Source organism: Triturus cristatus, chromosome 12 (assembly GCF_964204655.1).
Source record: "Triturus cristatus chromosome 12, aTriCri1.1, whole genome shotgun sequence".
Classification (NCBI taxonomy): Eukaryota; Metazoa; Chordata; class Amphibia; order Caudata; family Salamandridae; genus Triturus; species Triturus cristatus.
Genome location: NC_140595.1, coordinates 117,980,376 through 117,995,230, shown reverse-complemented (window position 1 = coordinate 117,995,230; position 14,855 = coordinate 117,980,376). Strand labels below are relative to the sequence as shown.

The 14,855-nt window shown below is 42.8% G+C and overlaps 1 protein-coding gene across 1 annotated transcript in view; it reads right to left on the bottom strand.

The window, feature by feature from the left end:
* Positions 1-8,532: 8,532 nt before the first annotated feature.
* LOC146772811 (protein S100-A16-like) overlaps positions 8,533-14,855 on the bottom strand; it is a 28,207-nt gene continuing 21,884 nt past the window's right edge. The window contains exon 4 of the mRNA XM_085638370.1: positions 8,533-8,986. Within this exon, the coding sequence (XP_085494496.1) occupies positions 8,855-8,986 (132 nt within the window). The 3' untranslated portion in view covers positions 8,533-8,854. The remainder of the gene's footprint in view (positions 8,987-14,855) is intronic.

The following is a 14,855-nucleotide window of genomic DNA, read 5'->3' as shown; positions in this document are numbered from 1 at the left end:
TGACACATTTGTTCCAGAAGAATTAAATAACTTCAAATGAACAAAGTGTGGGTTAGTCACAGCTCACACACAGCCATGTTCATTTCAGTAGATGAGATGCACACGTTTTTCTTGATAAACACACGTAGAATCAGGAGAAGAGAGACACACTGCTGACTCATTGCTCCGTAAAGAATAGGTACGCATCAACCTCTGATGCGCCGCACAGCAAACCTGCTGACACTTTGTTTCGTAGTCGAAGGATGCAATGCGCTGTACAGCGAACCCAAGTAACACACTCAGGAAACCACAACACCAAGAAAATTTGTGCGTGACTATGTTGTGTAAGCGGCTCGACGCGGTAACCAAGGAAAATGGAGGACGCTCACCGCTACGACACTACTCCGTTGCACGTCTGTGACGCGTTGTTGATGCGGTAACTATAGAAACAAGAAGAGCATACGTCACCACGCTGCGTAGGCTCCTCCACACTGTAACCGAGAAAACCACTTGCATTGGACAAGTGACACGTTGTTGTCGGTTACGCCTGCGTCAGGAATGCTGGCTTCACTGACACGCTGTCCAGGAATCTAGTGGCGCGTTACCAGGAGAACACGTTGCTGGGAGAACCCTCGTCGTCTTCACCAACTCCTCCTGGGAATTCTACTGCGTCATCAGAAGGAGGTAAGCACCGGTGTCGGAAGGATCAAACCTCTAAACCAACCAACGGGACGCTCTTGGACAGGGGAAATCCAAATAAATATATGGAAAACCCCAAAGCAGCCAGAAAAAATTTGGATTGTCCAGCGCTTGAATACAAACAAAATGAGTGTAAGCATCAACACCAAAATAGCCTCCACAGTCACAAAAGCCAAATGCCAGAAACGCTGGAGTACTTGAAAGGGAACTGCAAACAATCTCACCAGTAGTGTAGAGAGTGAGTCCAACGCAGAAACGACAGACGGCCACTGTGGAGAGTCACAAGGAGAACGCAAACTTCACTGCGCGGCAGACTGCAGAAGGAGCTCCAGGAGACAGGAAAAACTAGAGCCAATTGCTGCACACGTGGGTGAAGAGAGGAACAGTCCAACTTGTCGCCAAATTTGTAGTGATTACACTAGACAAGGTAAGTGTAAGAGCACATACTTTATTGACTGTTCATCTCCACAGCTTCTAGGAACTGACAACCTCCTGGATTCAAACAGTAACATTCTATTGCCATGACAGTGACATCATAGGACTAAGAGCATGTAAGAACAACAAGCTTATAAGAAACTACTACAGAAACTTACCCTCACTACACTTCTCTATGATAGTATTTTCCAAGCACTATGGGTTAACCGGGTTATGCGATGCAACTGTTTATGGATATGAGAGTGACTGAGAAGCAACAGTGAATTACTTCTAATCCTAGTTCTATATAAATGAATACACCACCCACTCTACTAAGTAGACATCAGGATCAAGGACTACGCAGCGGTTACTGGAGAGCCTCTCTCTCATTCTGATTTACAAAAGGAAACTGCTTTACAGATCCTGCTAAGCTAGACGAGAGTGCTGGTAGCTTGTAGAATATTTGATGGAAGAGGGGCAGATGTTTATCTCTTTTTACTTCTTTAAATAGGGTGCGCTTTCCTTCTGTAGATTTCCAAATATTGTTCTTGATTGACTGATTTGGTTAATTGATGACTTTTTTTAAATATACAAAGTAAATTGGCCGAAAAAGTTGTCTCCTATTTGCTATTTTTCTGTTCTAAAAGTAATTTTAAATTGAAATTGCATGCACTTACCGAAAGGTGTTCCGGGATCCTGCACGTGGGTGTAGACATTATACTGATTATGAATTTTAAAGAGAATTCCATGATGAATAACAAGAGAGAGAAACAGCAGCGGAGTGATGTGCCGCAAACAGAAGCTTGAAATGAGCAGGCATTGGCTCCACTTACTCTTTTATTTAAGTACAAAGGGCCTTACTTAGAGCTTGACGGATGCAATACTCCGTCAAAACATGATGGATATCCCATCCGCTGTACTACAGATACCACAGGCGATAATGCACATGTAATATGGCGGACAGAACTTTGATACGCTTGTGACAGAATATCTCGTCCACCAAACTCTAACTAAGATTCAAAGTAAATGATTTGCTTGACTGATTTGTCAGTCCCAACACTTTCTCAATCCTGCATCATGCCATTGTGAAGGTCGTCGAAGCCGTCTAGTACATCAAACAGCACCGCAGAATCGCATCCTCTGGTCCATCATCTCGAAGATAGATGTACCACCATGTAGGAGGGCCGTCTCAGTATCGCTGTGTGGACAAATGTCTGATTGCTAATTTCCCAGGTTGTTCTCAAAGAACTCCAGGTGTTGCTGGGTAGCAGTTTTATTCCAACAGTTTTATCTGAACAGGGACATTTGAGATTGGATGATGATCGTTACAGTCATTTAGTCATAGAGATGCTTTCATTAATAACCTAGTAACCCACTCAGATTGAAGCACGTGAGATCCATAGCTGAATGAAATCTGTAGTGGAGTGATGGGAAGATACATTATTGTCAGTCAGACAGGAACATGAGGCATTGCAGCATATAAGGAGAGTACGCTTGGAGCAAATCATCATCAGGGGAAATAGAGACTGGGGGAGTTTCTATTGGTGGGAGGACAGCAGACTGGTGGGAGGACAGCAGACACAAAGCACTATGGGACAGCAGAATGGGTGCATGTAAATACTGTATAATAGGTGTAAGGGACACCTGGGTGCTGAGAAAAGGGAAAGACACCAACATGGGTACTTGGAGCAAACAGCGACTGAAAGAGTTGCGCCTCTGCATCAGTAACAAAGATGCTGTTGAAGAACAATATGGATTGGTGGAGATGCTGGCAAATCAGCACACAGAGTCCATTGGGACTAAGAAAGAAGAAGGCGAGTGACATGGTTACCTGGGAAAGAACATATTCATGAAGCATGGTAGAACAGCAACAGCGATATATGGAGATGCTGTCAAATCAGCATTCAGGAAAACAAGAGGATAAGAACAAGCAAAGGCAAAGGAAGAAAATTACCTGGAAAAAACTGAAGCTGGAGAGATGATTCCAGGGCAGTGCCCAAAGAAGCAGAATTAACGGCACAGGCTAAGCAGGACTAATGAAACCGAGCTTGAAACCAAAAGTGACAGAGAGACAAACAGCAGGTGATTCAGCTGCTCAGAGACTGCAACTTTTGATGGATGGTTTTTGAACTAGGCAGTGGTATTTTTAATAGACAATAGGCGCTTGTAGTGAGTACACCCGGTATTCGTGAAGTTCTAAATCAGTTACGGTGCTAAAGGGTAGGGGAGAACCACTAGCCTCCCTAAAGAATTGTGGCCAGAGCAACAAAAGTCAAGAATAGGGGTACCCAAGCATACGCAGAAATAAAGTTTGCATAGATTATTACGTCAAGTAAAACATGTAACACAATAAGTGAATCTCCGTTTCTTTCTTGTAACTTTCTTCAATTTAATATTCTTGTTTCCATAGTAATTTCACAGTCTTCACAGTGGTTTCCAAGCCAACACGTGTTTCGTCGCCTCTAGTAATATTGTACATACGACTTGTTCACGGCTAGGTACAAATTGATATGGTAATTCACATTAGTCCAACTGTTTATTCAAGAAGTTGCATACATTTGTTAACACTGTAAACAAATGTGCTCCCAGGGTAGGTGTCAAAATTATGGGTTTTCTTCGTGGGAGGTGGTATCACAAGGCTATAGTGTACTTAGCATGCACCGTGAGGTCAGGTGAGTACTAGCCTTATTATATCAGTTTGTGACCATCCAGATACGTATAGCTTTAGCGTGAGGGTGGCGTATTGTGAAATTTCACATATGTGATAGAAATCTGTTTCCTGTGATGTCTACTGAGTAAAACATGCGGTATGCAGAGTCAAAGATCCAGGTAGGTGGTATGAGGGCAGATGCAAATCATATAAAGACTAATGGAAGATATGTTTAGCTGATATGCTATTTTTTAGCAAGTGAAAAGTTAAACAAACTGACCTGAACACTGTCTAGTTATCAATCTCTGCAATGAATAAGATAAAAGAGAAATATACACATAGCTATGAGTATCCATGTAAAAGGGACACAATAGTGAAGTAATTGAGATCATAACAGGCATTTGCCAGGAAGAAATACATACTTTAGGTATGACGATAATTCCGGGTCATACAGTCATGCGACGGGGGGGGGGCGGTCCTTGTAAGGTAATCGATTTCGATTGATGGCTGTGCTCAGTATTTAAGGAAAAATCCCATCTAAGATCAACGAGACAAAATAATAGTTTCCGTATAAGGAACCACTATTTAGATTGAAAGTGTTCAAAAACCCCAAAAGGGGGAGGGGTGATCCACAAAATATGTGCGCCCGAGTGCTGCTGGTTAATCTCTTACCTCCGAGTAGTGGAGAGTATGTCCGTGATATGAAACTGCCCCCATCCGCGTCTGGCTTCAATTCGAGTTGCCGGTAGAAATCACTCGGCATGTTTTTAACTCAGAATCGGAAGTCACATGACCGGAAATCGGTCATATGTACAGACAAAACGCTAGTAACCACAGGCGCCATGTGTAAGACTGTTGCGATTAGTAATATCTAATGTATGTTAGGAGATCATAATATGATCCATGTCCGTCCCGTGGATTATTCTAAACGTGAAAAGTTCCGTGCATGTTAAAATTGTAATGCCGGTAAAACGAAGACCACGTATGGTCGGGTGTGTGCAAAATACACGAGGTTGGTCCTGGTACCCTAGAATTTACATGGATACATAATGTATATCCAAGGCCAATATCAGAATACCAAATCTAAGTCATATTCCAAATATAACGTCGGGTTAGAGCAATGTGTTTCAGAAATTATTTAGGGCATAACCTGACCCAAGATGGCCGCCATCTTTCTGATATTACATTACGTATCCATGTAAATTCTAGGGTACCAGGACCAACCTCGTGTATTTTGCACACACCCAACCATACGTTGTCTTCGTTTTACCGGCATTACAATTTTAACATGCACGGAACTTTTCACGTTTAGAATAATCCACGGAACGGACATGGATCATATTATGATCTCCTAACATACATTAGATATTACTAATCGCAACAGTCTTATACTTGGCGCCTGTGGTTACTAGCGTTTTGTCTGTACACATGACCGATTTCAAGTCATGTGACTTCCGATTCTGAGTTAAAAACATGCCGAGTGATTTCTACCGGCAACTCGAATTGGAGCCAGACGCGGATGGGGGCAGTTTCATATCACTGACATACTCTCCACTACTCGGAGGTAAGAGATTAACCAGCAGCACTCGGGGCGCACATATTTTGTGGATCACCCCTCCCCCTTTTGGGGTTTTTGAACACTTTCAATCTAAATAGTGTTTCCTTATACGGAAACTATTATTTTGTCTCGTTGATCTTAGATGGGATTTTTCCTTAAATACTGAGCACAGCCACCAATCGAAATCGATTACCTTACAAGGACCGGCCCCCCCCGTCGCATGACTGTATGACCCGGAATTATCGTCATACCTAAAGTATGTATTTCTTCCTGGCAAATGCCTGTTATGATCTCAATTACTTCACTATTGTGTCCCTTTTACATGGATACTCATAGCTATGTGTATATTTCTCTTTTATCTTATTCATTGCAGAGATTGATAACTAGACAGTGTTCAGGTCAGTTTGTTTAACTTTTCACTTGCTAAAAAATAGCATATCAGCTAAACATACCTTCCATTAGTCTTTATATGATTTGCATCTGCCCTCATACCACCTACCTGGATCTTTGACTCTGCATACCGCATGTTTTACTCAGTAGACATCACAGGAAACAGATTTCTATCACATATGTGAAATTTTCACAATACGCCACCCTCACGCTAAAGCTATACGTATCTGGATGGTCACAAACTGATATAATAAGGCTAGTACTCACCTGACCTCACGGTGCATGCTAAGTACACTATAGCCTTGTGATACCACCTCCCACGAAGAAAACCCATAATTTTGACACCTACCCTGGGAGCACATTTGTTTACAGTGTTAACAAATGTATGCAACTTCTTGAATAAACAGTTGGACTAATGTGAATTACCATATCAATTTGTACCTAGCCGTGAACAAGTCGCATGTACAATATTACTAGAGGCGACGAAACACGTGTTGGCTTGGAAACCACTGTGAAGACTGTGAAATTTCTATGGAAACAAGAATATTAAATTGAAGAAAGTTACAAGAAAGAAACGAAGATTCACTTATTGTGTTACATGTTTTACTTGACGTAATAATCTATGTAAACTTTATTTCTGCGTGTGCTTGGGTACCCCTATTCTTAACTTTTGATGGATGTCATCACCGCTAATAGAACAAGGACTGTAGGTGACAGTCAGGATTTAACACAAGCCCACGTAGAATGGAGCTGTTTCTGACTCACATCTACTGCTCTTAACCTATGCCACATGAGTTTGATAAGGTTCCGGCTCACAAGCATCAGAAAAACATGCAGGTCACCGAATGCTGCAGAGAAACAGTCAAACCCTGAACAGAGCACAAGGTGCATTCACCCCAAACCCACAGCAGTCTACAGTTATAGCAGCAAATAATGCACTTTTAAGAGTTTTGCCATGTCATTTAATAACAGCATGCTATATTTGATTAACCGTAATAGCACGCTGCTGAGGGCAAAAACAGTTCTTAAAAGGTCAACAATTACGAAGAAAAAGCAGCTAGGTTAAACATGAATGCACTGCCTAGACATGTCACTATACAGTAGTGAGGGTATTGCCCACCTCAAATGGCCAGCTGCTTAAAAGACCATGAATTAAACATATATTTACAAATGTATGAGAGGCAACACAAAGCTGGATTCGCTGTGTTAATACAGTGTATAGCTGATTGTAGAGTCCACACAAAACTTGTACAGTTCAAGTGTTCTTTATTCCATAATTCAGTATAACCACAGTCACAGCCAACGCGTTTCGCCCAAACATGGGCTTCTTCAAGGCATAAGTGTAAAGCGAAGATGCACAATTGTTGTCGCGGAAAGAATAGTATCTTTATAAATAATATACCTTGCCATGTAATGGCACTGAAATAGTGGAAAGGCGTATACAGGTGTAACCAAAGTTCAGGGTATTCAAAGGATCCTGGTTAATCCAATTCAAGGTTTCGTATGTAACATCCTTTCCATGGGGGGCCTGTGGTGCCGTAGTATTCGTCGTGTTGAGACAGAATCAGTTCTTAAAAGGTAACAATCAGAGGTTCTTAGCCTGAGCCGTAGACGGCGGCCTAGACAAGGGAGAGGCCCTTTGACAACTGCTATAACCAGAGCCAGTAGTGCTATAAAACTATTAAAACATTACACCCACGGGTGGTGGGGCTACAATGTTCTAAGTTAAAAGAGAGAAACAGAAAGATGAACATTGGAACAGAAAAAGGCCTGAGCGGTAAACTCAGCTTTTTTCGTGCTCCGCAGAGTTCCAAAAACCTACACTCCGCGTAGCAAATTGTTTTCCTTGCTCACCAACGGTAAGTTGGCGAGTGAGGAAAATCCAACGGTAAACCGATTCCCAGCGAGATTTCTCAACGCAGGCAATCGTGGATGCTCGCTACCGCTCCCGTTGAGCAACCTTCCGTTCACGTTGAGGAAGCTGCCGCTCGAATAGAACTTCTACTCGAGTGGCAGACAGAAGCAGCACCCTCTTGCACTGTGCATGAAGCAGTTCGTGCTGAATTTACAGCGTGTGACAAACACCTGGCGCTAAAAATCAGTGTGAACGGCGCATGGTAACGCACTCCGCCGTTCGCAGAACTCCACGTAGCTTGGCGGAGATTTTTGTCACTTCACAGAGTTTCACTCCGTGAACTCCACCCAGGCCTAAACAGGAGTTCTGTACCAGCCATTATTGGCCCATAGCCACTCGTTGGTCTTCAAGGGGTCTCTCTACTGTCCAATGTTCTTCGGACTGTACATTCAATAGCCTCCTTCTGAATATCACGATAAATCTGCATTCGGGGGCAAATGATATTTGTATATTGTAAATCAGCAATCAGGTGTACATGGAGCTCCGATCAAGGGTTTTGGCCACACAAATCCCTCCAGTAATTACCTGGTGTCTTAGGCACCACCAAAACAGTGTACAAAGTGGAATGCTTTGCAAATTTACAGGTCGGAGAAATTTGTACCAGGCATTATTTCTCTTCACAGCTCAATCTGAATCGGGCACAAACATTATCTGGGCAAATCCCACAACCATGTGGTAAAGGAACTTGCCCAGTGTGGTTTTGTCCCCGTTTATACCAAGCCTTTCAGAATAAGGCTCTTAGAATTGTCTAGGATTTATGCTGGGAAGACTTAAGGGTCCAAGAATGCCTTCTCAAGCATACATTGTTCACCTTCTAGAACCATTAGGACAGTAACTTATTGTTCTGACAGTGATAAGCAAGGATGGTAGGTCTAAAAGAAAAATATGGAACATATGAAAAACACATATACAATTCAAGAAACCACTTTATTGAAGGTTACCATACTCGGAAGAAGCAAATTCTCCATATTATGGTTCTGATGGTCCTTCCTGAGAACCATACTTTACTGTAGTGGAATATGGAGATTTTCTTAAAAGCAAGAACTTTTAGAGGGGTCACAAAGTGGGGGAAGTCAAGAACTATACTCCTGCCACAAGGAAGAGCTCATCCTTGAAACCTCATGGTTCCACGGTGGACTAGTCCATCTGTCTTTCCTCCTCTATGTCCCTTCTCTACAAAAGCTCCGTCAGCATCTTTTCCACTCACTTGACTGCCTTACTTCAGATTTTGTGCTGTAGCCTGGTTCCATCAACTCTTTTTCTTTTCTTGTTTTTTTAGATCATGGGCAAACCTTCCGATTATCTTCCAGTATTCAGAGAATTCCATTTCCTGGCTGTTAGAATCAAGGCACTCCAGCACCTGGTCAGTATCTGAATACTTCTGTATATAAACAGAAAGAGCAGGTGATAGGAAATTGGGAAACATTAAATGTGTAACAAAAGGCAGAGAAAGTGAATAGTAGGGTAAAGGACTGAGGGATGAGTAAAACCACAAGTCAAGGGTGTTGGGAAGAGGAAGGGGAGAGACCAGAAGGGCAGAAGCACCACAAATTGAAGACATGTTAGCCTATTTATTGATTAAGTAGGTTTACTGAAAACATTTTATAGTAATTTATGGTCAATTTTATTAAATTGACAATTGTTTACTTACAGCCACTTAAAACTAACAATTCTAATGTTGACTCTTGTCTCTGGGAATTTTAAAACTTCAAACCAAGCAACAGTAAGGAAATAAGTTACTTACCTCTAACTGTAGTTCTCCAGTATTGGATTCTTTCATAGATTCACATGCTTGAATCATTCCCCCTAGTCGAGATGGGAGTCTCCCATCTCGACGACTGGAAATGGTTCAAGCATGTGAATCAATGAAATTTCCAATACTGGAGTAACTGCTTTGTTTACCGATATATCGGAGTAGTGCTTGGCACGTGACTAGCCCTTACTCCTCCCAAAAAAGTAATTACTTCAAAAACCGGGAAACTGACAGAGAATGCAGAGCACAATCTATTAAATTTGTACCCATTTTCTAGAATGTAATCCTTTCTCTGTCATACACTAAGGCTCATGTGCCGCTTCAGACCTTTCTCACACGCTCCACTTTAATGGAACAAATTCTAACATGTAGTCAGATGGGCCACTTAATCAGTTCTCATCAGTAGGTATAAAAAGGCTTCTGACAGCATAGAATACAGGTGCAGTCTAAGAGTGCTGAAAGGAGGTACAGCGTGAGTTCAAACCTTCAAATAAAGGTTTAAAGGATTCAGATGGCCTGCTCTTCAAATTACCATAATACTCCAGTTTTTGCTATACATGTTTCGGTTTTATAGCTACAAAGACACAGGCAAATCAGCCCACACATACTCAAAGGATACTGGGTTAACTGCCTGCTATTGCACCACACTGAAATTGAGACATTCATTCATTTCCCCAAATAAAGGTTTCAACATGCAAGTTGATCTGCGAGCATCTATCAAGTTATGGGGCATTTGGAACCAAATATTTAATTTCTCTGTTTGATCAAAGAAGAATAAACAATATTTTTTAATAATCAATTGTTTAGAAGCACAACAAGGAAGATATTTTCTCATTGTTGCTAGAAAGCAGACATATTCGACCTAAGTGCAGGAAGGCAAGATCCATGTTGAATTATCAGAACAGAAACTAGCTAAAAGAATCTCATGTAGTTTAGCATATGTAAATGTATGTTTTGTGGCTATTCTGAAAGGTATGCATGGATCTGGCTCTTCTAGTCTACAAGTAGGCAAAGATACCCTAACAAAAAGTTACATGAACTATAGTGCTAGGAACTATCTAAACGAATTCCATGTAGTTAACCTATATGATTTTCTTTTTGTTTTGTGGATATTCTGAAAGATATGCATGGATCTAGCCCTTCTAGGCCGAATTCGGGCACAGATACCCTGTCAAAGCGTGGTGGATATCCTATCCACCCCATTACAAGTCATATAAACTTGTAATGTGTTGGTTGGGACATCCGCCATGTTTGTGATGGGGTTTCTCATCCACCAAACTCTAAAACAGTCCCTCTGTATCTTGTGAGGGTAAGACCTCCAATTATGCCTCTGTTGTTTTCAAGGATCCAGCTGAGCTGCAGCTCTGTTTTAAAGGAAGACTTCTAATTATGCCTCTCTTGTTTCCAAAGCTCAATCTGACCTGCAGCCCTATTTTAAGGAGTTAGTCATGTCGCAGTCCAATTTCTTTGCTTTTGCTGAATGACTGCAGAGAGTAATTTTGCTTTAGGATAACTTATGTTTGTGTTTATAAAGTGCTGATTCAGAATGAAGTTCAATATTCTAGCTGTGACTCTCCCATTCCATTTCCCGTTCCTGGGCCACTTAAATTCTAACTGATTTTGATATTTGACTTCAGATTGTTATTTTTTTTAATTCTCAGTTTCTGCACTTTGGTTTCCTGCTTAAAGGTTGTTTCTGCATCAACATAAGGTTGGTCTAATCTCTTACTCTGGTATTATGCCTATGTACTTATTATTTTTGTTGTAGATTATTTCATTATGGTAAAAATTAGATATATACACAATGGTTGGTCGAATCTCATCTCGTTAGAAGAAAACTAATTTAGATAATCCTATGTGTCAACTTTGATTCCAGTGCTCACATGCACTTCTATGTTAAAATAATTGATGAATTATACTCAGAAAGCTACTGATTTACACTGAACAAAATAAAACCTCTACATGTCTGCCAGTTTGATTTACAACCCGTTTATGGTACCAGAATGTCCACTCTTCTGGGGATGGATGATATGCTTTGGGCAGGGACACACCTGGCTGCCTGTGGTACATCTCTAAGTGGTGTTTGATACAGTGGTCTATGGAGCTCTCTATTACAGTGCTTCAAATTGCATTGGAATGCAGGTTTTCAAATGGTTTCATTCTTTCCCTCTGGACGCACACAAATTCTAGACTTGTCTTTGAGATGCTGCCACTTGCACTATCTTCACCGAGGCATGGATCAAAGATGTTTCTCTAAATTTAACATGACACAGTTTGTGTTTCTACTAGTCTCCCACAGGAAATTTTCTTTACTGTGTTCAAGTTTTTCTTACTCTCTTATCCAATAATATACTTGTTTCCATTTTGGTTGTATCCATAAAATCCTAGTTTTCTTTTTTTGCTGGATCCTAAATTGTCTTTTGTCAACATATTGATAGCAAAACACAATTCAGCCCTTAATTACTGCAAACTGCTTCAGTTCTGTTATTCAGGCACTAGTGCTTTTCTTCTTGTGCAGAATGGTAACTCAGTCTTTTTTGGTTTTCCAAACTGTATTCTCTTCCTATTGAGGAGTGTACTCATCCACCTGCTCATCTTGTGGGAGAGGCGCAAGGCTACAATATCTCTCCCTATTGGAAAGGGACATCTAGTCGCAGATTCCTTACCTATGAATTCCCCAGGTGTCAGACTGGATCCGGAAGATGTTTCTTTTGGTAATAACCCTGCTTGCCGGTAGGTAATGTTGGTCGGCTCCTCGTGATGGTGTCGTCTGAGGCGTTGTGAAATCCATATCACCTATATAGGCACCACCTCAGCGCACTGATATCAGTGTTTTTCTTTTTGTGCTAGCCTGTGAAGATCCATGAAGAGAGCTACCCTCTTTCACTTTTTGACAGGCTTTATTTCGACATTTTGTCGACCCCTTATTGGTAAGTAGGTTTCCTCATGACCAAGAAGACTTCTCATTTCAAGCCGTGCTGCGCCTGCCACTACGCCACATTGGTGTCGAAGCCACATCTGTTTTTTCACTGTTGCCTGGAGCGCAACCATGACTCAAAGTTGTGCTCCGACTGCCAGGCCATGGCTCCGAAAGCTTTGAGAGAGCGGCCTCTAAAGCTGCTTGCAGCCCAGCACTCGGCACTGCTTCGTTCTTCCCAGAGGTCTTGTTTACGGTACTGGTCAAGAGGAAGGTCCAGGTATTAGTCTGGGAGTCCTAAGTCTTTGTTTTCCCACACAAAGTTGTCGAATCGGTCAGGTAAAAAGCACAAAAAAACAGTGTGCTTCGAGTTCTGCCCGTCTGTCGACAGAGGCAACAGAGGAGTCATGGTGCTCTAGGCCTCATTCCTCGGAACCTGTCCCTGGGTCGACTCTGCGCTTTCCAGCCTTTTTCAGGCACCGAAGCGGCCCCGTCCGGCTTAAGGAGTTTTATGATGCCTTGTGCCTCATATTTGGGCTGCCTGACCCAACTGTCATGCCTTCAGGCCCCAGAGGCTCCCAGGGGGTTCCATTGGGTTCCGCACTGGCAGCTCCAGCCTGGCGCCGATGACTCCCAATGAATCCAGCGATGGATCTGGACCGACGCTGGTTGTACCACTGCAATCTTCCCCGGCCCCAGTCCCGGGGCTGAGAATCCTGGCAGCCACCAGCGGCGTCACTCCATTCTTATCCCCGATGACCCATAACCAGATCAGCGTCGGACAGAACTCTTAGGTTCCAGGTCATTTCCTCAGCCCTATTCTGAAGGGCTAGGAATGGAGGAAGATTGGGAGGAATCGCTGGACCCTTTACAAGACCAGCCTTATCAGGAAATGGACTGGTATGAGTAATTGGGTGAGGCCAGTGGAATGGATACCTCTCCAGATTCTGGCATGCTCTTTTCCCCTACTGTGGCTACAGAGGAGGGAGCATCATATGCTATGGTGGTGCAAAGGGCAGCAGACGTCCTGGGCCTTCAGTTCCCTTTCCGTGGCAGTCAAGACGAATAGCTTGACAGAGGTCTGCAGCCCGGTGTCTCCTCCTCAGAATCCCAGCTGCCTTTCATCGAGGCCTTAACCAATGTCCTATTGAGAACCTGGTCCAAGCCCAGCTCAGGGGCTCCTGTGAATAGGACAATTGCCAAATGTAAATCACCCTGCACCGGGTAAGCCAAATTTACTCATCAACCACTATACCCCGATGAGCTAGGTGGACTGAGCCTCTACCTCCCAAGGCACATTCCATTCTGCACCCCCGGATAGAACATCCAAGAGGCTGTATAGTTGGGGCAAGAAAATGTTTTCTTCTGCCAGCCTTGCATTGCAGTTGGTGAACACCACATGCTTATTGGGCCGTTATTCCCAGACTTTGTGGAAACCGATTGCGCTAGTTCTACCATGGGTCCTGGAGGGGGACCGGGCCATCCTCTCCAAAGCAGTATCAGATGGAAGAGATGAGGCAAAGTTCGCCATTTGTTTTCGTCTTGACACAACAGACTCTCTGGGCAGAGCAATTGCATCGATGGTGGCTGTTCGAAGCTTCTGGCTTTTTAGGGGATGTCCAGGCTTCTTTCGTGGACATGCCCTCTGATGGCTCCTGTCTCTTTGGAGAAGAGGAAGACATGGCACTGGAGCACTTTAAGGATTCACGGGCTACGGCCAAGTCCTTGGGCCTCTCAGAGGCCACACATCCCCGTCAACGTTTGCTCCTTTCGTGGCTACGGAAGGGGCTTTCAGCCGTGCCGGCAATACCCCAGCCACAAGAACACACAAGTGCAACCACATCTGCGCAGTCCAACCACACATCCCCCAAACCCACCGGATCATCCCCCCCCCACACCCCACAACCTCAGCCTCCAAATTTCCTAGTCCGGCCCTTCAAGATCATAAGCAGCCAGTTGGTGGCAGGATCAGCCATCACCTTCACCACTGGCAGAATATCACCTTGATTGTCAATTGTCAGTTTAAGTGTTTATATTAGCCCATTTGGTTCTTTTCTTATATAGAATTTTATTTTTTAGAACTCTGAAGAGCAGAGTATCCTATTCATGTTTTTACATATGGCTACTTGATTTGGACACAAATTGAAGTCTGAGTTGTATCTAAGAAGGTATGCACAGTGGGGCAAATTAGGGTTGTTACAAACTAAATCTAAATTTTGGATATTAGCTGTGATGGGTTTTACCAGGGGCTATTTTTATACCCGTTCTTTTTCCTCACCGTTGTTCAGACTGAAACCTGCTTCTATATTTTAAAAAACTGCGTTTACAGATCCGCATTTGCCTCACCTTAAAACATATTAGGTGAGTAGATAGTACTGAGATCACAGAATGGATGAGTATGAGTGTAGCGCCGGGTTGCTTGTTGGTGGTTCATGTACACCAGTCTTGATGGGGCTTTTTGGACAATTATTTGAAGTCTATAAATAAAGGAACTACAGAATCAAAGTTCTGATCTTGTAGATATTGTGAATAATATATAGTTTCGTTTGGGAAATTGAAAAATGTAAATATGATGGTCAT